The sequence below is a fragment of the Symphalangus syndactylus genome, chromosome 6 (genome assembly GCF_028878055.3).
Source record: "Symphalangus syndactylus isolate Jambi chromosome 6, NHGRI_mSymSyn1-v2.1_pri, whole genome shotgun sequence".
NCBI classification, from domain to species: domain Eukaryota; kingdom Metazoa; phylum Chordata; class Mammalia; order Primates; family Hylobatidae; genus Symphalangus; species Symphalangus syndactylus.
The window spans coordinates 80,316,099-80,337,872 of NC_072428.2; the positions used below are offsets into that span (position 1 = coordinate 80,316,099).

Here is a 21,774-nt window from a genome sequence, read left to right on the forward strand (position 1 = left end):
TGTGAAGAGTGGAAGCAAATGGGTGGGTGATTGCTGTGAGATCAAGGAGTAAATAAGCAGCACTTGAGTACCTAGTTTTTAATAGGCCATGAAGGGCAGTACTGGTCAAACGTGCTGCGGAGGTTGTATGTCTGGGTGAGTGGAGTGTGGTGTTGGTGATGATGGGAATTGTGAAGTTGAGGGAAGAGCTGATTAGGAAAGAGTGACGATGAGTGTGATTTTGCAATCTGCAGCACTAAGTTGTTTAGTTTGGCAGGAAGTTGCCAAATTGTGGAAAATAAATTTTTAGTTTTCTTGCTCTTTGCATAGGCATAGTCATCGGGATGTTCTTTAACTTTCCATTTGACAGTGAATTGAGGCTTCCCAGCTGAAAGCAAAACCACCAAGTAGCATGAGTCCTGGAGATAATCTCTCCCTTCGGTCAGTTCCTCCTTTAGTACTAGCTGTGTGCTGAACTCGGTGCTGACCCTCCGAGTGGCAAGGAGACTCTTCTGAGTTGTGCCTGGGAGCATTTTAAAGGCTTTTGGACAGTGAGATACTAAGGATTGAATGTAAGAACTGAAATGTTCACCTGTCTGGTTAGGCCTGATACTTCTACTCAGCCTTTCTAAAATACTGCAGATCTGCCTCCTCTGAGATTCAGCTGGGTAGGGGGAAAATAAGTGACACACAGCAAAAGACAGTTTAAATTTAATTGTGAATTTGGGCTAGAAAGGCTGTGTGGTGGGAGCCAGAGAAGGAAGAATCAGTGGTTTCACCAGCCCTCATTTTTCCTTCCTCTTGCCTTCCATCATGTCTTGCCCTCAACAAGTGCTCCATAGGAATTTAGTGAAGGAAGTGCCAGAGCACACTAGGGAACTCTCCCAGAGTGGCTGTGCTGAGGGAATGGACGGGGTGTTCTGGATAAGGGTCCCAGTTGCTTGGAAGTGCGCCCTCTGAGTGCCATTTAATGATACAAGTGCTGTCCTGGGTCAGGCCTGTCCTGGCCACCTCCCAGACACCTGCCTGTGATGATAGTAGTAAAGGATGTACGTCATCATGATAGGTAAGTTGTCCCACTTGATTTATAAGCTTAGGTTATATTGCATGTGCCTCAGATTCTTTTTTATGTTATTTTTGTGATGAGGAAGAATCTGTGTTCAGAGTGCAGAATGGCTGTACTGTGGAAGAAGGATGAGTGTGATCTGTGTGGCTTGGGTACCCTGTGGGTGTCACCTTGTGCAAGCTGCTGGGAGACAGTGCCTCGAGGCCCTTCATTTCTAACACATCTACTCTCAGGTGCCTCTAGAGGTGCTGCACATTTCATTGAGGGGGGAGAGGTTTAGGAAATGGCTGGGCGACAGCTTTGTGTAGAATATAAGCATGATTGCATGACGTGACCTTCAAGCTCTGAAATTCTAGAAGTATTTCTCTAAAGTTATGAATTCCCTCAGTGTGCTGCAGTTATGGACTGAATGTTTGTGTCTCCCAACCCCAAAATTCATATGTCGAAGCCTTGATTCCCAATGTGATGCTAATTGGAGATCCCTTTGGGAGGTAATTAGGTTTGGATGAGATTATGAGAGTGGGACCTTCATGATGGGATGCCCTTAGAAAAAGAAGAAATCCCTCTTTCTCTCCCCCCTCCATCTTCTCCCTCTCTCCCTCTTTCCCTCTCTCTCCCACTAGCCCCCTTCCTCTCTTCTTCCCTCTTCCTCTCTCCACAAGTGTGGCCACAAGGAAAGGTGTGTGAGCACACTGGGAGAAGGGGGCCATCTGCAAACCAGGAAAAGAGCTCTCACCAGACACCGAATCTGCTGGTACCTTGGTATTGAACTTCCCAGACTGCGAGAAAATAACTGTTGTTTAAGCCACCCAGTCTGTGGGATTTTCTTACAGCAGCCTAGATGAAGACAAAACTGTCAACAGACCAGACTCTGAATGGGATTCATGTTCAAGGGGTTTTTTGACAGGGCCTCCTGTGCCCTGCGCTTAGGGCTGTGCAAGGTCTGAGGCTTCAGGGGCTGCTTTGATTCCCTGGTGCCTCATGTGGCACATATCCCCTGGGAAGGAGAGCCCCTGTCTCCTGCCAGGATGTTTCTGGCTGGCTGGACCAGGTGGGGAGCTAGGGCAGCCAGTAGTCTACTAGGGAAAGGGTGTCTGGTCAGCCGGGGACCCTGCCTCCCTCCCCCACTGACCTCCCAGTGGGCAGCCACCATTCTGGGTAGAGAAGGACTTGGTCTTTCTGAGTTAGCACTGCTCTTTTGCTATCATTACAGGGCAGGCATTGGGCCAGCCCCAGTGAGTCAAAGGATAGATATAACTGCAGCTGCTTCCAATATAGTTTGCTTGGAGTTCCCCTTTCATTTCCTGCAACTGAGTCAGCGGCTGGGTGGCTTAAGTTATCTGCTCTGTTGTGGCTGAATTTAGACCTGTCTTTGGGAATATCTTCAGGCTGCTTTTTAGCATGTACCAGCTGGCAAAGCAGATCAGTTCTTTTCAGGGTTGCTTATCAGAATAGGCCAATATTTAGGGTCTCATGGCATAGGTCCTATAATAGAACATCTTCAACTCACACTAAACCAAAGAGCCAAGAGAGACTCCTAACCCCTCTAGAAGGATGCATGCTGTCCAGAGAGTCTACTGTTGGATACATGTTTTACTTTGTTAATATGTTTCTTGTACAAGTAGTACCTAAATACATTATCATAGTAAAGGATTCATAAATCTCTTTCACCATGTACCGAAGGTAGCTGGACACTTTGTGCAGCCTTATTGCTGTACTTTGTCTGCATTAACATAACGTGTACACCTTATTTTATTTTTTAAAACAAATGATGGCAGGCACCTGTAGTCCTAGCTACTCTGAGAGGCTGAGGCAGGAGAATGACATGAACCCGGGAGGCAGAGCTTGCAGTGAGCCAAGATCGCACCACTGCACTCCAGCCTGGGCGACAGAGCAAGACTCCGTCTCAAAAAAAAAAAAAAAAAAAAAAAAAAAAACTTGATACATAGAAGTATTAGGTGGCTCTCACGTTGCTATGAAGAAATACCGGAGACTGGGTTATTTATAAAGAAAGGTTTATGTGGCTCATGGTTTCGCAGGCTGTACAGGAAACCTAGTGGCTTCTGCTTGGCTTCTGGGGAGGCCTCAGGAAACACAGTCATGGTGGAAGGCAAACACAGAGCAAGCATGTCTTATATGGCAGGAGCAGGAGCAAGAGAAAGTGGCGGAGGTGCTACACATTTCTAGCGGTCACACCTGTAATCCCAGTACTTTGGGAGGCCGAGGCGGGCAGCTTATGAGGTCAAGAGATCGAGACCATCCTGGCCAACATGGTGAAACCCCGTCTCTATGAAAAATACAAAAAAATTAGCCGGGTGTGGTGGCGCGTGCCTGTAGTCCCAGCTACTCGGGAGGCTGAGGCAGGAGAATCACTTGAACCTGGGAGGCGGAGGTTGCAGTGAGCTGAGATCGTGCCACTGCACTCCAGCCTGGCGACAGGGTGAGACTCCGTCTCAAAAAATGTAATAATAATAATAATAATAGACAAATAGATAAAACCTGAAAATAGGTCTTAGGACCTTCATGGACTGTAGGTTTGGATTAGCAACATCCCTTTAAAAAACCATGCAAACACCATTTTTCTGCAGCGGGTTGCTTCCTTGGATTGCTTCCTTGTCAAACCCCTAACTGAGGCAGTGAGAACTTGGTCCAAAGTGGAGAAAGGGAGGCAGTTTGGGGGCGTTTGCCCTGGCTGAGCTAGGAACTCTGGGCGAGGCAGGCCCCTTCATGCCGTGGGGTTTCTGGGGGCAGCAGGGAGACATTAGTTACTTTGGGAGAAGGGGGCCTAAAGAGAATTTGCCATCTGCTTGGTACCAGGCACACCTAGTTCTGTGGGGGGTGAAAGGGATGGTGGGGAGGGGACTCTGTTGTATTTTAATAAATTCTCTATAAAGCTTACACTCCTTTTTAAAATATAAATATATATGTATATTATATGATTATAAAGATAAAACTTACTGTAGAAAATATGGAAAATACAGAAGAGAAAATAGCAGTAAATCTATAATACCACCAGGGATAACCACTATTCTATCTTGGTCTGTTTTCCCCCAGAATATATATATACATACATGTATATATATATTCTGGGGGAAAACAGACCAAGAAATATATATATATATATATATATATACATATATATACACATATATATGTATATATATGTATATATATGTATATATATATCCAGTAACTTTTAAAAAGTTTTGAAAAACCAAACACTAAGTCAAGGCCATATTACCATGTTCTTAAATTGTTGTACATGATTTTTTTGTTGACAGTGACATGGAATGTTGTGCACATATGTCAAAATTTAACTGTTTCACATTTTTTGTAATATAAATAGCATTGTGAAGAACACTCCTGTACATAATAAACCACCTCTCTAAAGATCTCAGTATTTCAACAGATTGTATAATTCTAATTACAAGGTCAAAGTATGCATAGATATTTTTAAGACTTGACTAGTGTGGTTGGGTTGCCCTCTGGATAGACCCCTAATGGACACTTCCCGCAGCTGAGGGAGTGGCTTTCCCCACAGCTGGCAAAAGTTAGTGGATTATCGTCCACAGTTTAATAGGTGAACAAAGGTGTGCCATTGTTTTAAGTTGCATTTATTCAGTTATGGCATTGAATGTTTTTTCATATGTATTTTTTCCATTTATGTAATTCTGTGAATTGTCTGTTCTCATCTTTTGCTTATTTTTCCAAGGGATGTTGGTTTCTCAATGGGTTTTATTAACTATTTCTATGTTTCAAATATTTTCTAGCTAGCCTTTATTGTATTTTCTTTTCCAGTTGTCAATCTCCTTTGAATTCTGTTTATGTTAAGCATTTTTATTTTTTAATTTTTAATTTCTGTGGGTACGTAAAGGTATATATTCATAGGGTATGTGAGATATTTTGACACAGGCATACAATGTGTAATAATCACATCAGGAGAAATTGGGTATCCATCACCTCAAGTATTTATCCTTTGTTACAAACAATCCAGTTACAGTCTTTTAGTTATCTTAAAATGTAAAATTAAATTATTATTGACTACAGTCACCCTGTTGTGCTATCAAATACTGGATCATATTCTTTCTGTTTTTATGCCCATTAACCATCCCCATTTCCTCTGACAGCCATCCCTCAGTAACCTTTACAGAATAAGTTTTGATAAGCAGAAGTTATTTTAAGATATCAAAACTACCCATCTTTTAATTATTTCTTCAGTTCCGTTATGATTAGACTGTCATAGCCCATCCTTAGGTCTATCAGTTTTTTTAAATGATCTTTAATGATTTTATTTGAACATTTACCTCTACAGTCTGTTTTGTTCTTTTGGTGCTATAAGTCAAGACTCTAGCTGATAATCCCCCCATTGTCATTTATTGAGGAACCCATTCTTTATTCATTGATTTGTGATGATTTCCCAATCATATAGTCAACTCAAATAAGTGAGCCTATTTTTGGGCTGTTTTTATTGTTCCACTGGTATATTAATTTTCATGAAAATACCAGACCATCCATTTTGTCACTGCTTTCATACTGGCTTGTTTTTAGATGTGAGTAGATACCTAGGCAAATTAAAGTTATAAAATATTAGAACCATGACAGCGAAACTGAAGCTCAGCAATCTAAGTGAGTGACTTGCTTGGCACCAATTGTCACATCTCCTTGACAGATTAATTTCTCATATCAAATATTTAAAAGGCTCTTGAATTACATGAAGAGCATCATTATCAGCAGGATCCTTGCTGGAAACTTGTCAGGCTATCTCACTATTGGACTTTTTAAAATATTGTAGTTATGAGGAACACTATTTTGATATATAATAAATATTTATTTGGTCTTTGGTTTCCCAGCACTCTGCTGATGAGGTCACTGATGGCAGTGGTCCCCTGGATAGCCCTGTGAGCCAGGCTTGTTGCCAGGGGAACCAACCATGTGATTAGAGGGTTGAGACTCTCAGCCCCAACCCCTGACCTCACGGGAGGGGAGAGGGGCTGAAGCTTGAGTTGATCACTGGTGGCTCATTATCTAATTAACCATGCCTCCATAGAAACCCAGGGAGAGGGTTCAGAGGGCATCCAAGTTACATCCATGCTGGGAGGGTTGTGCATCTCAACTCCATGGGGACAGAAGCTCCTTCACTCAGGACCCTTCTGAACCTCGGTCTGTGTATCTCTTTACCTGTCTGTTCATTTGTATCCTTTAAAAGATCCTTTTTCGTAAATTGCCAATAGTTAGTAAAGGGTTTGCCTTAGTTTGTGAGTCACTCTAGCAAATGAATGAACCCTAGGAAGGGGTTGTGGGAATCCTCAATTTATAGCTGGTTGGTCAGAAGTTGTATTACTGCTGTTCTTGTAATTGTGGGAAGCTGTAATAAATAATGGATGGGCTAACTAGAGTAGAAATGCTTTGAAAAAGATTACAACTTCCAGATCGGTTCAGAAAGTGGTGAATATTTCAGCATGAAGGATAAATAGGCTATACATGGACTTGGTGCTTCAGCTAATGAGACAGGCCCATTCATGGGCACCCCATGGCTGTCCTGGGGTGCTCACTGCGTCAGCCCCAGCAGGTCCCCTTGTGTCCAGAATTGGTGGGTTCTTGGTCTCACTGACTTCAAGAATGAAGCCGCGGACCCTCACGGTGAGTGTTAACAGCTCTTAAGATGGCGCGTCGGGAGTTTGTTCCTTCTGATGTTCCGATGTGTTTGGAGTTTCTTCCTTCTGGTGGGTTTGTGGTCTCGCTGGCTCAGGAGTGAAGCTGCAGACCTTCGCAGTGAGTGTTGCAGCTCATAAAAGCAGTGTGGACCCAAAGAGTGAGCAGTAGCAAGATTTATTGCAAAGAGCAAAAGAACAAAGCTTCCACAGTGTGGAAGGGGACCTGAGCGGGTTGCCACTGCTGGCTTGGGCAGCCTGCTTTTGTTCTCTTATCTGGCCCCACCCGTGTCCTGCTGATTGTTAGAGCCCAGTGGTCTGTTTTGACAGGGTGCTGATTGGTGCATTTACAATCCCTGAGCTAGACACAAAGGTTCTCCACGTCCCCACCAGATTAGTTAGATATAGAGTATGGACACAAAGGTTCTCCAGGGCCCCAACAGAGTAGCTAGATACAGAGTGTCGACTGGTGCATTCACAAACCCTGAGCTAGACACAGGGTGCTGATTGATGTGTTTACAAACCTTGAGCTAGATACAGAGTGCCGATTGGTGTATTTACAATCCCTGAGCTAGACAAAGGTTCTCCACGTCCCACCAGAGCAGCTAGATACAGAGTGTCGATTGGTGCATTCACAAACCCTGAGCTAGACACAGAGTGCTGATTGGTGTATTTACAATCCCTGAGCTAGACATAAAGATTCTCCAGGTCTCCACCAGACTCAGGAGCCCAGCTGGCTTCACCCAGTGGATCCCACACCAGGCTGCAGGTGGAGCTGCCTGCCAGTCCTGCGCTGTGGGCTCGCACTCCTCAGCCCTTGGGTGGTCGATGGGACTAGGCACCATGGAGCGGGGGGTGGCACTCATCCTGGAGGCTTGGGCCGCACAGGAGCCCATGGAGCGGGTGGGAGGCTCAGGCATGGCGGTCTGCAGGTCCCGAGCCCTGCACCGCAGGAAGGCAGCTAAGGCCCGGCGAGAAATCGAGCACAGCCCCAGTGGGCTGGTACTGCTGGGGGACCCAGTACACCCTCCGCAGCCGCTGGCCCGGGTGCTAAGCCCCTCATTGCCTGGGGCGAGCCAGCTGGCTGCTCCGAGTGCGGAGCCCCCCATACCCATGCCCACCCAGAACTCCAGCTGGCCCACAAGCACCCCGTGCAGCCCCATTTCCCACTCGTGCCTCTCCCTCCACACCTCCCTGCAAGCTGAGGGAGCCAGCTCCGGTCTTGGCCAGCCCAGAAAGGGGCTCCCACGGTGCAGTGGTGGGCTGAAGGGCTCCTCAAGTGCCGCCAAAGTGGGAGCCCAGGCAGAGGAGGCGCCGAGAGCAAGTGAGGGCTGTGAGGACTGCCAGCACGCTGTCACCTCTCACCCTCACCTTACTGCTGGTGTGGCAGTGGAGGGAATTTTCCAGGTTAATTTTAATTTGCCAAATGTCTATATATGTCAAAATTCAGATGGTAAGAGGAAAAATTAAAGTCCTGCCCTTTTTTATGGACACATCTCAATCTCAGTTTCTTCCCCAGAGGTAACTACTGTTCCTGTTTAGTGCATATTCTTTTACAGTGCTCATTTTTTTGCAGTTTGCTCATTTATCTTTAATATGTCCCAGAGATATCTTCATGTTAGTGCATGCAGATCTGCCTCATCTTTTTAAATGTGCCACAATTTTCCATTGTGTGACTATACCTCAATTCATTTAACCATCTGTTTATGGGCTAGTATGTTCATTCCACTTTTTCCTACTACAAACAGTGGTTTAATGAACATGCTTGCATGTGCGTCTTCGTGCAGAATGTGTTTCTCTAGAGCTGTGGTTCTCAAACATTTTGGTCTTAGGACCCCTTTACACCCTTAAAATTTCTTGAGAATTCCAAAGAGATTTTGTTGTCTATTGGTATTTATCGTATTAGAAATTAAAACTGACAGATTTAAAAATATTTATTAATTGATTTAAAGTAAACCCATTACATGTTCAGGTATAACATATTTTTATGAAAAATAATTATAAAACACAAACTTAGTAATAAGAATAGCATTGTTTTCTATTTCTATTTTTGAAAATCTACTTAATATTTCATTTCATAGTAGATGACTGGATTCTGGATTCTCATTCATTATGTTGTAATATCCCACATCAGTAGCCTCCAAAACTGCACTGCATACACTCATGAGAGAACGAGAGTAGAAAGGCAAGTAACAATGTAGTATCGTGAACATAGTTTTAATGTCATGAACCTCCTGAAAAGGTCTCAGGTTCCAGGGTTTCCAGACCACATTTTGAGAACCATTGTTCTAGTGGGGTTTGAAATCAGAGGGACAAAAGTTGTGCACATTTTAAATTTAAAAGGCACTTTCAACTGCCTTCCAGAATACCAGTTTACACTCCATCACCAATATAGGCCAAACCCCCCGCCCCGCTTCTTTACCAATGCTTAATACTTTCAGAGTTTTAAATTTGCCAATCTTAATGGTTAAAATGCCATCTCATTGTTTTAGCTTGTAGTTCCCTATTTGCACTAGGATTTCATGAGACACACATTTCTGGGCTCACTGTGACACTTGGCGGTGTCTGGTGACTGCCCCCTCCCTCCCCAGTGCCCACCTTTTTCTTTGGCCTGAGATGTTTGATCCTAGAGAGAGTGACAGGTCTCAGCTTGTTTTCCTTGGCTTATGAAATACTCCTTCCTTCTGAAATCCATCTTAACTACTTTTTAATTTTTTTAAGCTAAAATGTTTTTTAAAAAAACCCTAGTTGTTTCACTTCTGAGCCCTCTGTTTCCTGTTTACATTTAGTCAACTAGCAAATATTATTTATTAGGAAATGAGAATGGTGATTAAGGCATGAGCTATAAAGCCAGACTTCCTGGGTTCCAATTCTGGCACGGCACACATTGACTGTGAGACCTTGGACAAGTTAGAATTTCTCAGTGCCTAGCCTCCTTGTCAGTAAATGGGGCAGTAATAGAATTCTCACCTGTGTCACAGGGTGAGAATTAAATACATTAGCGCTTGAAGCGCTGGAACGGTGTCTGGTACATAGGAAGCACTCAGCGCAGCTAAACATCCCCTAATCCTGTTTTGACCCTTTGACAGGTGAGGACCTGGGGCTGCTGGGGTTGGGGAATGTGTCTGGGGCACACAGAGTGGGGCTGGAGTGCATTGCTCTTTCCAGAGCCTGGGTTTTCAGGCACTGCTATGTGCTCTTTGCCCTTTCCTATCGTGTGTCTGAGGGACACAGGACTGCGTGGGGCAAGCGCACAGCCCAGCTCAGAAGCTGCTGGTTTGTCCTGGGTCTCCGGCTTTGCCGCCCTGGGATTATCTTCCCCACCCCTTGGATTCCTGCTGGGGAGGATGCCTAGTCTGTTAAGCACCACCACCAACGTCACCCTCAGTTCGGCACTGCAGCCTCAGCTGATCATTAGGAACATGGGTATATGGATTAGAGTACCACTGGGGACTTGAAAACACAAAACACAGCTCCCCACCCTCATCTGCCAAGCCCTCCTTGCCTTTACTCATAAATTTAAGTCTGGACTTCCCAGTCTGTCACGCCAGGCTGTCCTTTATCTCACCCCAGCTCGACTGTGTGCTCCAGACACAGTGGTCTGCTTCCTGTCCTAAATGGGCTGTCATGTTTAAAGACTCAGTGTTTTCTTGTGCTGTTTTCCAAGTCTGGGTTCCCTCCTCTCCTCCTTTGAGTTTGAACATTTATCCTGGTTTAGTCATTACCCTTATGTGATTTGTTTTCATCTACAGTAATTGGTGGTTTATATCCTTGGCTGCCTCCACTGGACTGTAAGCCCTTGGAGGGCCGGGACCATGTCTTTATCTTTGAATCCCTTGCATTGCATATGGTACCATGTACATAATAGGTGCCCAGTGAATGCTTTTTGGGTTAAGCTCCACACAGTTGAGCTGAGTGCCTTAGGGAGAATATCTGTCCCCTGTTGCCCCGTGTAGAAACGGGAAGAATGGAGCCCTGGGGAGGGCGTGCTGCTGGCACAAAGGCCATGTGGCATTAAATACCCAGCTCTGATGAAAAAGTGTGGATGTCCCTTTTCTTTTTTGAGGTTCCTTTAAAAAGCATTTGCCACTCTAGCATCTGCGTCTGTCATGGGTTTTTGTCTCTTTAGAATGCCCTTGTTTGCAAAGAGGTCTCATGACCAGTTGTCTACATAATAGTAACAGTCATTGTAAGTCCTTTTCATGTTGCCAGAGTCACTAATCTTTGTTTCAGTACTGAATTTAAACACTCAAGGCCTTGTCCTACACAAAAGGGTTTCTTTGTTGCAAGAACTACAAAACCCAGCTTTTAAAAGGCATCTTTGAGCGAGAGATGATGCAGAAGGACTTAATGAAGTTGGATCTAGTTTCAGGCTGTGGGCCCTTTAAATCTAAGATCCCAGTTATCCAAGGAGGCCTGCTTTCATGATGTGTTTGCTCTAGTATTGTAGAGGATAAGACAGATGGGTAAACAAATAAATATGAAATTCATGATAAGTGCACGGAAGAAAGTAATAGAGGATGCGACAAGGGAGCCCTCCATTCTTCTGTCTCCAGTGCTTACCATGTTGCCTGACAAAGAAATAAAAATACTAGTTCCCATTTACTGAATTCTTACTGTGTACTGGTACTATAGCAGACATTTTATTTAATCCTCAAAGGAATTCTATGAGGTTTTACTAATGAGAAAACCTCAGAGAGGTTAAGTAAATTGCTGGGAAGTAAAAGAGAAAACCAAATGTCTGTTGAATATAATAGAATTTTTTTTAAAGCAACATTCAGGAATAAAGACTCCAGAGAACCTCTATTTATAGAAGACTTACCTAACTTTTCCCCTTTAAGCTAAAAGTCCCTCCTCCATATCTTTTTGAGACAGTGTCTCTCTATGTTGCCCAGACTGGAATGTAGTGGTGTGAACATGGCTCACTACAGCCTTGACCTCTGGGGCTCAAGTGATCCTCCTGCCTCAGACTCCCATGTAGCTGGGACCACAGGTGCACGCCACCATGCCTAGCTAATTTTTGAATTTTTTGTAGAGACGGGGTCTCACTTTATTGCCCAGACTGATCTCAAACTCCTGGCCTCAAGCAATCCTCCCAAAGTGCTGAGATTATAGGGTGACCCACGGTGCCCAGTCCTCCTCAGCCATATCTAACTGGATTTCCACTTGTTTCATGCACATTAGGGCTTTGTGTCATTGAAGACCAGCTGAAGAGTAATTTTGTTCTAACCCTTCTTCTACTTGAAGAAGTCTATTAAAGCTGCCCCTTGGCCTTAAATAGTCTGTTCCTTTAACATTTTTCTGAAGTGAATCCCTCCCCCATTTTTTTCCAACATTCATTTCTTACAATGCAAAAACCAAGACCAAGCACACTTCCTCTGGTGAATGTGTGAGCATTCTGGGGTTGCTGCAAGGATTCACTTCCCGGCTCTCACATGTCACATTCCTGTTGTGACATTTTTGATGATGTCATTTTTTTTGATCTGGCCCTTTCCTTCCATGGATCCAGCTTCTGTCTCCACCAGGTGAACTCCATGCTGCCAGTCCCCTCCACCCTGTCAGCAGTCTTTCTGACTCCACACAGAGTAGCCTTAGGCGCTCTGCGTAGGGTTCTCACACTCCAGCCATTGACTGCAGGTGGCTAGTCTTGTCAGCTCTGTGGTTTTTAATGAACCTGGGCCTAGAGCTCAGGACCAGGTTTCTGGGGAGATTGGTGCTGGCCCTTTCTTGCTGCTGCTTGTGTTACAGGCTGGCCTGGCATTCCACAGTGCCCATCCTTCTCCACTCCTCCCAGTCCCCATGGCCTGTCTGCACCTTCTCTCCTCCCTGGCCATTCATCCTCAGGGTGTCATAGCTGTTGGGGAAAGAGTATGACCACACACTCAGGGCTGAATTGCAACTTGACCAAGTATTAGCTGTCTTACTTTACTTAACCTCTCTGAGCCTCTATTTCTCATCTGTAAAATGGGTATGATGATAGCTAGTTCACAGGTTTCTTTTACTAGGTTGAATGAGAGCATCTAATTCCTGTCTTACAGTAGTATTCAGTAAATACCATCTCCTCGCCTGACTCTGTGATGGAAAGGAGCTCATATGTGTGATCAGTACATAGGGGAAATGACATCAACATAATATCATATCAGTGTAACTAATCACATTGGTTATATGTGATTTTTTCCAACATGTGAATGATTTGTGCCATCAAGTAACAACATCTAGATGAAGCAAGCTAAAGAGGACTATAGCGTGTACGTGATGCCCCGCTTTCCCCTTGGCTTTGTTTGACCATGTGCTCCATCTTAGAAATGCTATTATACAGTGCTCTCTGCTCTTTGTGCATTTAGTCCCTATGTGTGTAACTCGGCAGCCTCAGCTCTTTATGCATTTAGTCCTTATGTGTGTATCTTGGCAGCCTCAACCTTTCTTTATACACCCCTTAATTATGCAAGTGTGTTTTTATCAGGATTCTAGTGCTCTTGGTTTAAAAAAAAAAATTGCATAGATTTTTGAGTGATCTGCCCCAAACCTATATGCTCCATAAGCACTGTTATTTTCGTGACTTTGCAGAACACGTTTGTGAACATATCAATAGTTGTATAGCAGAGATACTCAGTTTTCTTTTCTGCCTTCCATCTAGCTTTTTGCATTCATGTTCATTTCATGGAACCAAAATCTTTGGCCTGCACCAGGCTGGGACCTAGAGGTGATAGAAGAGATTCCTTGCAGACATGTGCTGTGACTGTGTCTTCATACCATCTCCTGAGTTATTGCAATAGATTCCTGTCTGGTCTCTGCTTCTGTTCTTGACCTCAGATAGTTATTGACATAGTGTCCAGACTAAACCATTTAAAACAAAAATCAGAGACTACCTTTGCTTTAAGAATTCCGAAATTATTTTGTGTACAGTTCGGGATTGAGTAAATGAATAACTATAGATACTGTTGGGAGCCAGGATTCTCACTGTGAAAGAAGAAAGAACAAACATGGGATGGGGGAAGATGAAGAAGAACCCAGTGGTAGTAGATTAGAAGTAAAAGTTTCCATCTCAATTTACAATTTTTTATAAAAGATTTCTTTTCTAGTTTCTGCTGAAGGGCCTAGGAACAATGGCATCTTAGTAACAAGGAGCACATCAAGCCCCCAAATAATGGTTTTAAAATTTCTTTACCCACCAAAAGGAACCCAGAGCTCTTTGCAGAAATGGCCAGTTGTGGAGTGGAAACGGAAAGTACATAACAAGCCCAGAACATTTTGTACCAGGATGCATGGGACTGCTCAGGAACTGAGGGGAACATGTTAAAGGACACAGGAGCTAGTTTAATAGGAACCATTTGAACATCAGAGTGAATAACAGTAATGGATTATAAAATATTGAATAACAAAGGATTACATGAGTCCATATTGATACTAAAAAATCAAGAGAAAGCGCCTCTTAATCCATTGCAACTAATACATGTAGAAGGAACGAATCAAGTTGGAAAAAAATATTTATTTTGCAACCACATTTAAAGTATTTGATTCACCACTGGGTGAAAGTGTGTTCTGGGACACAATATTGACCCTGTCTCTGAGGGTCCCTCCACAGACCATTTATTGCACAGAGGGAAAGGCATTTTTAATGGCAGAAGAGACCTAGCAGACAGCACCTTGACTGAGTGCCCACCATAGCTGATGTCACCCAGTTACGGGGGAAAGGTCATCCGACGCTCCCAGGGTGCTGTCCTGAGGACCTACAGCCCTTCCGCAGGGTTCCTGCCAGCAATGCAGAACCTGGATTGGAGTGTGGACAAACAATCAGGCAAACCCAAATTGAGGAGCATTGCATTAAACAGGTGGGGCTCGCCACACACGTTAGGGTCGCAGATGACAGAGAAAGACTGTGGAACCGTTCCAGGATAAGGTGACTACAGAGATAGGGCAACTAATGCAGTGTGTAGGGCAGGACTGGATCCTGGCTGGATAAAAACAGTTGCTATAAAGGCTCGTTTGGGAGATCTGACTATAGATAATCGCTTGTATCTGGTATTTTAAGAACTTTGGTAATTGCGCTAGAGTTTTTTTTTTTATTATTATTTATTTTTTATTTTATTTTATTTTATTTTTTTGAGACGGAGTCTCGCTCTGTCGCCCAGGCTGGAGTGCAGTGGCGCAATCTCGGCTCACTGCAAGCTCCGCCTCACGGGTTCACGCCATTCTCCTGCCTCGGCCTCTCCGAGTGGCTGGGACTACAGGCGCCCGCCACCACGCCCGGCTAATTTTTGTTTGTATTTTTAGTAGAGACGGGGTTTCACCGTGGTCTCAATCTCCTGACCTCGTGATCCGCCCACCTCGGCCTCCCAAAGTGCTGGGGTTACAAGCGTGAGCCACCGCGCCCGGCCCTGCACTAGAGTTTTTAAAGAGAATGTCCTTGTTTTAGAAGATACACACTTTTGAGAGTAAAGGGTCATGATCTCTGCAACTAACTCGCAAGTGGTTCAGAAAAGTAAAGGATATATTATGTATGCATTAGAGAGAGAGGGTGTGTGTGGCAGAGTGTTAACACTGGTTGAATCTAAGTGCTGGGTATATCAGATTTCATTGTAATAGTCTTGTAATCTTTTGGTAGGTCTGAAAAAATTTTCAAAATATTTAATTTTAAAAAGATGAGGTAAATAGAGCAAAATGTCAGTATTGCTTTAAACTCTTAGGTGTCTGTTACATTATTTTCTGTATATTTGAAAATCTGTATTTATCATCTGTAATCTGACGACAAAAGTAAAATATATATATTTAAATACATCCAGTACTTTTATCTTAATATACCATTGAGTTCTTCTGATGCCTTTTTTCCCTGGTACCCAGGTCATGAACTTTTTTTCCACCCGACAGTGGTGACATTTACATTGGAATTATATGGGTTTTTTGTGTGGTTTAGACCTTGTGGGTGTGCGAGGGACTGTACTTGCTAACACAGGGAGGAAACCCCTCAAACTGCTACTTAGTTTTCTTGTCTGTCTATTCTTGTGGGTGTCATCCTGTCTTCGTGGTTGCTTGTGGCTGTCATCTCCAGCCCAGCCTCCTTCTCGTTTCTGTTCCTGCACTTAGCAGGCTGCGTTGTTCACACCGTCATTCCCAATTCGATAAGCCTCGTAGGTTCCCTTCTGAGGCCCAGCAACGTGGTCGTTTGCTCTCTTTGGTTGTGGGGTTGAGTGATCACACCGTGGACTATGCATTTGGCAGGTACAGACTATTCTTCCCTCCATCTGGTGAGGGCAATGCTGTCTTGACAGTGCCAAGTCTGATCTGTTAGACTCACAGGGGCAAACCATTCATTCTAAAATGGCCCAGAGTTATTTGTTGGTCTATTCAACAGGGATGGGGAGGGAAGTATCTGGGGCTTCTTGTTATTCGTTTAAAAGGAAGCATTTGATGATGCCCAGCTTTAGCTAAGGAGTAGGTGTTAGCCCTGATGTGTTCTCTTTAAAAGCCAGGCTTAGCCGTGGGAAAGAAGGACCTGGTGAACCAACGTGGTTTAAAGGAAAAAAAAAGAAGTATTTCAATTCCATTTTGTAGTTTGGGCTGCAGAGGGTACTTATATTTTCTCACTGGTTTAAAACATGCATGTGCCTCAGAGTCAGTTCCCACAGAGGAAAAGTAAAGGCAGTAATGGACAGTTTGGGACATCTGGAATATATTTAATTTCATGTGTTTGAAGCTAAAGATGGGTTTGGATTGAAGTCTGCTAGAAAGGTGAAAGGAGAGGAATTTGGCTTGTTTTTAGTAAGAGAAGTTATTCTGAGATTCTTGTGACATTATTGTATTTTATGATAGTTGAGAACTGTAAGTATTGGGCAAGAATACCCTTCAGGGCAAACGTCATTTGGTCTTAGTATGTTGGGGTCAGAGGTACTTTAAACAAATTCAGACCTGTTTCATCCTTCTGAGTGCTTGTTGCTGTTCTGTGTTTGTTTTCAGAGCTGACCACTGTCCGTCTCTTCTCTATACCACACATTCAGGATCCTCTTTGTATGATTGTTCTCACTGAGAATTTATAATAGTTTTCAGATCTTTTGGCAACCTTAAAATAATAGCCAGACCTTTCAAGTTTGGTGCTTTATGGGTTGTAATATAATCTACTTGGATCCCGTATGTATGGGGTATGCGTTTCTATAATTTACATTAAGGTTAATTAAACCAATTTTTTGTTTTGTAAATTAAAATCATTTTGCAGACTTTTAAAATCATGTGCATATGCTAATGATTGTACTTGATATAATCATTATCATATTCTCTGTTTTCCCTTTGAGCCTCCAGAACAACCCCAGGATTTTCTCTCCTGGCTCCTTCCTTCTTATCCCTCCATAGCTGACCTGATTTTCTTTAATAATTTATGCCTTTCACCTCCTCTTTCTTGTGTTTAGAAGGTAGAGAGAGCTGAGTTGATATCCCAGCTTCACAACCCACTAGCCACAAGATCACTGTGCCTCACACCTCACTTTCCTCACCTTTAAAATAGGGGTGAAAGTACACAGCAAGGGTTAGTTCCCTTCTCCTGCCTAGGTGCAGGACCTAACCCTGTGTTAGTAATGCATGAGAATGAAAGAAAGCATATTAAGAGAGAGGAACAAAAAAAAAATGGGGGGGGGGGGGTGGCGTAGATCACAGCAAAAGTAAGCCAAAGCCCTCCTGCTGAAGTGGAACAAGAATGGAGAGCCATCCCACTGTGGTGTCTTTGAGAAACCTCTGGCTTGCTCACCCCAGCCCCAGTCCTATTTTTCTTTAGGCTATGTTACTCTCTAATCATCTATAGGTACAGGTCTAGGCTACACCAGGAGCCACCTGTGCTGCTGCTCAGGCAGAAGGTGTGACCAGCACCCTATGCTCCAGGTCAAGGCACCTGGAGGAGGGTGGATGGGGAGATGTCTGTGGCATGGATTGCCACAGACATTATTTAGTGGATGTTGTGGCTACTTCCTCTGGGCCTTGTGAGCACACGTTTTCTCCTGGTGATCTTTATTTGGCCAGACGCACATAAATGTAAAGCCCACAGCTGCCTCTGCACTCTCAGCCAAGTGGAAATAGTATTCTTTGTTGTTCTTGGCATAAACCTGAAACTCCTTTCTTTAAAAGGCAGTGCATGTCTTGTAAAATCTGTTCCCTAGAAATTATAGCACACACTTGTTAAGCTGACACACAGTGGAGCAGAGCATGGGGCTGTGGCTGGGGATCTCATGGGACTCTGTTTTCTCAGCTATCAAGTTGGATGGTGATATCTTTGGGGGATACTTTAACATTAATTGAGATAGTATTTATGATAGTACTTTGAAACTTTCAAAGCACTAGACAGATGTTACTTGGTACACAGTGGTGCATAAAGTTCAGAGACAGAGTATGTCTTGCCTGTAAAACCTTGAGCTAGTACTAGAGGAGATAGGACATATGTGGGTGTCTATGTGACATGGTTCAAAGTGATTTTCTGCACATCTCTGATTTAAAGATGTGCAGAAAAGCACTGTGGGAAGTCAGTGGGGAGGAAGCTTTGTGAAGAGGGTGATGCCTGAGCAGGGCTTTGAAAGATGAGCCATTGAGGAAGATGGTGTGTATGGGGCACTGACTTAACAAGCAGGTACTGGTGAGAGGGCCTCCGGGCAGAGGGGATCACGTAAGGCATAGATCTGAGTGCATATCGGGCCTATACAAGCCACAGCCTTCATTGAGTTGGATTGGAGCATTGATTTGGATTTGTAACCCAGGCAGTAGGGAACCACTGAAAAATGTTGAGCCCCAGGAGTGGCAAGATAGAACTGAGCTCTAGGATGAATAACCTGGCAACAGTTTAAACAGGTGGGGAAGGGAGAGACTGGAAGCCTTCCTGACTCAGAGACAACTTGGAAAACACACAAAGATCTAATGTGTTTACCTCCCAATATTATCTTGAAGAGTAAATGAGATAGAGGATGTGGAAATACATTTGAAAAAATGAATCCGGATGGTCCCTGTCCCAAGCTTCCTGGCCCCCAGCCCCCTGGCAGCAGCTGACCACCCTGACCCCCTGCATTATAGGTGCCTTTAGGCAGCCTGGGTGAAGGTGTGGGCTCAGAGCCCAGCTGTGCTGGTCCCCTGTACCCTCCTGCTTTGCCCCCCTCTTCACTCCCCATTTGTTGCCTGCCCCTCCCTGCCTGGCTCTTGACATCCTTGACTTGGTTTCCCATTTCTGGCCTGGGAATACCCAATACCTGGGGATTGATGTGTTTCTTTTTCTAGATATGCCCTTGACCGTTCCCAGGAAGCTCTCCCCTTCCCGGCCACTTGGAGGAACCACCTACTTAGACCACACCCATTCCAACAAAGCCCTGGTCCCCAGGAGCTCCTCCAGGGTGGCCTTGCAGGGGTGACTGGCTTAGAGAGGAGTGCTGAGAGAAACTGGGAGTTGGATACAGATTTAAATGAATGCTGCTACCATTCACTAGCTTGGGTAGGGGATTACTGAACACTTGGAGCTTTGGTTTACTCCAGGAGAAAAGGAAAATAATGATGTGTCTCTCCAGTTGCTTGTGAGGCTTAAATGAGGTAATGATTTAAAGGGCTGGTTGGTGTCTAGTGAATATGAGTTGCCCACTGCCTTTTCTTCTGACTTTCCATTCCAGATGAAGACCATTTCTTAAGAGTTTCACGTTTCTGCCCTCCTCTCTTTGTTATATTTTCCTTCTTCCTCTTTTGCAAAAGCTTTGATATAAAAAGTGTAGTTATTTCTGCTCCAGGAGTTTCTACCCCTGCCTTGAGGGGGGAGGTCCTTGAGATCCCAAGATAGAGCTTGAAGCACTCTTTCCTATAGAAAGAATGTTAATAAATGTTGGATACTTGCGCAATGAGGACTTTGCCTAAGGAACATTCTGGGCCAGGCAGGCTTTCGTGAAATCATAACAGCATTATTCATTTTCATGAGTAAGTACTTGGACAGATATTCCCAAGCAAGCAGCTTATCAACAACCTTGCCAGAAACCGTCTGATTATAACCTGAGGACTATCTGTCCCCTCGGGTATTTGCTGTTGCCCTCATAAGCCTTGGTAGGTGGTTGGCTTAGGAAGCATTTCACACCGATGCGGGAACCACGTGAGCTTAGCGCCAAGTCCTGTGCTGTTCCGACTACTCATCTTTTTATAAAATCTAAGAACTTAAGTTTAATGGGATAAGACAGAAGGGACCTTGAAATATCTTACCTGTCCCCCATTCATATTTAAGCCATTCTTGAATGGCAAGAACTACCCCATTATAGAACGCTTGCTGATGTTTGTGACTTTTCATGATGATTTCCTGCAAAGCCTCTTGCTGAGAAGTCCTTTCTTGATGTCTGTGAGTGCACAGGCCCCTGATGGGGAAGAAGTGCTCAGGGCCTTGCCGCATACCGCTCCTACCACAAGAATATACTCTCCTGAGAACATCTCCATCACTTCTTTCTTATACCATAAGCATAAAGGCCACCCCCTCCCAAGGCGAAGATGAGTGTTGAAGCCTTTTGTGTGCCAGGAATTAGGGAAGTCCAGCTCGGTAACTTCCCACTGCCCCTATCACTGCTCCATAGGGTGGGAAGGGAGAATGGTAGGCACGTCCCAGTCTTTAAGGCAGTACAAGAATCTGCTTGTTACTTCATCTAGGAAAATGTAACACTAATTCAGCAACTTCTGGGAACCAGACACCCTAGCAAGTGCTGCAGCAAGTTTTTTTTGTTCTTTTTCTTTTTAATTTTTGTATTCACCACAACAAATCTGTAATGTGGATACACTATTAATGTCATTCCTATTTTAGAGATCCAAGGCTTTGGGAAGTTAATGACTTACCAGCTGTGACTGCCACCAGAGTGGCAGAGTCAAATTTAAATATGACTCATGTCAGAGCCCAGTCACTGAGCACAGTCCCAGGCTGTGTTGGATGTGGAAGAGAGTGTGCCTGTCATGGAGCCTTAGCTCTGACCCCTATGCCTGTGACACACACACCTTTGAATGTGCCAGGTGGAGACGGGGGATCAGGGCTGGGCCAGGCAAGGCTTAGCGCCAGCCTCTGTGCCACTGGTGGGAAGGGGAAGACACAGCCCTGCCTGAGCCTTACAATCCTATTGGTCAGTTTCACTCCATGGCCTGTGTGTGTCAGGAGCACAAAGAGTCTTCCAGATGGTAGGTTTTACAGACGTGGCGGTAGCATCTGCAGAGAGATGTAATCTTCACTTTGCAGAGGAGAAAACCAAGTCCCAGAGTCCCTTCCCAGAAGAGCGAGTGAATGGCAGAGCCCCAGCAGGACCCGGGTCTTCCCATTCCCCATCTAGCGCCCATCTGCTGTTGGGAGGTTTGCAGTCTTGAGCATTTCCCTTCCAAATGTAAACCACTTGGGCTGCAGTTTGGGCCTGTTTCTTCTTTAGTGTTACAGGAGGTAGAAGACCACTGATTTCCCATCCAGTGTTCTATTACCAATGTTCCCTTCAGCTTTCTCTTCCTCAGGCCAATAGTTCTTTGCTTCTTTGTTCTAAAAGAACTTGTTTTTTAGTCCAATTTTCTGCATTCAGGTGCCTCACTGACCCTCCCACATAACCTTTCCTTTTTCTCAATCCTTACTCCAAACTAAACCAGCTCTCCACGCTTGCCTCGTGCATTTTGGGCTCTGGTTCTTTTCCTGCCTCGTTTTTCTTTGTATGGTAGTTCTACTTCTTTTAAGAATTTTTCCCCAACTGAGGCCAAGCTGCTGTCATGACCAGTGTTGGCCAGAACCACTCTGTGATCTTTTGTTTTAATATGAACTTGGGTGTTTGTTTTTAGTTCTGTCCTAATGTCTCCACCTCCTGCCCTGGTGCTCCCTAACTTAGACAAAACTAAAAACATGTGAGATGGGGACAAGGGTTCAGGTAGCTGTGTTTTCACTGGAAACTATCTGTTTTGCTTCTTAGGTACACAGATAAGCTGTTTTTCTCCAAGTTCTTTCTCCTGGCGTCAGGCTGCCTTCGTGGATTCATATTGCTGGGCGGCTGTTCAGCAGAAGAACTCACTGCAGAGCGATTCTGGAAACCTCCCACTGTGGCTGCATAAGGTAAGGGGAGACATTTCCAAACA

The 21,774-nt window shown here is 44.4% G+C and overlaps 1 protein-coding gene across 2 annotated transcripts in view; it reads left to right on the forward strand.

Annotated features, from left to right (window-relative positions):
• Positions 1-21,774, forward strand: part of PANX1 (pannexin 1) — a 67,335-nt gene that overhangs the window by 3,805 nt on the left and 41,756 nt on the right. For both annotated transcript variants that reach the window (XR_010121547.1, XM_055283291.2), the window contains exon 2: positions 21,612-21,751. Coding sequence is in view for 1 of the 2 variants with exons in the window: in XM_055283291.2 (XP_055139266.1) it covers positions 21,612-21,751 (140 nt within the window). In the remaining variant the exon portion in view is untranslated. The remainder of the gene's footprint in view (positions 1-21,611; positions 21,752-21,774) is intronic.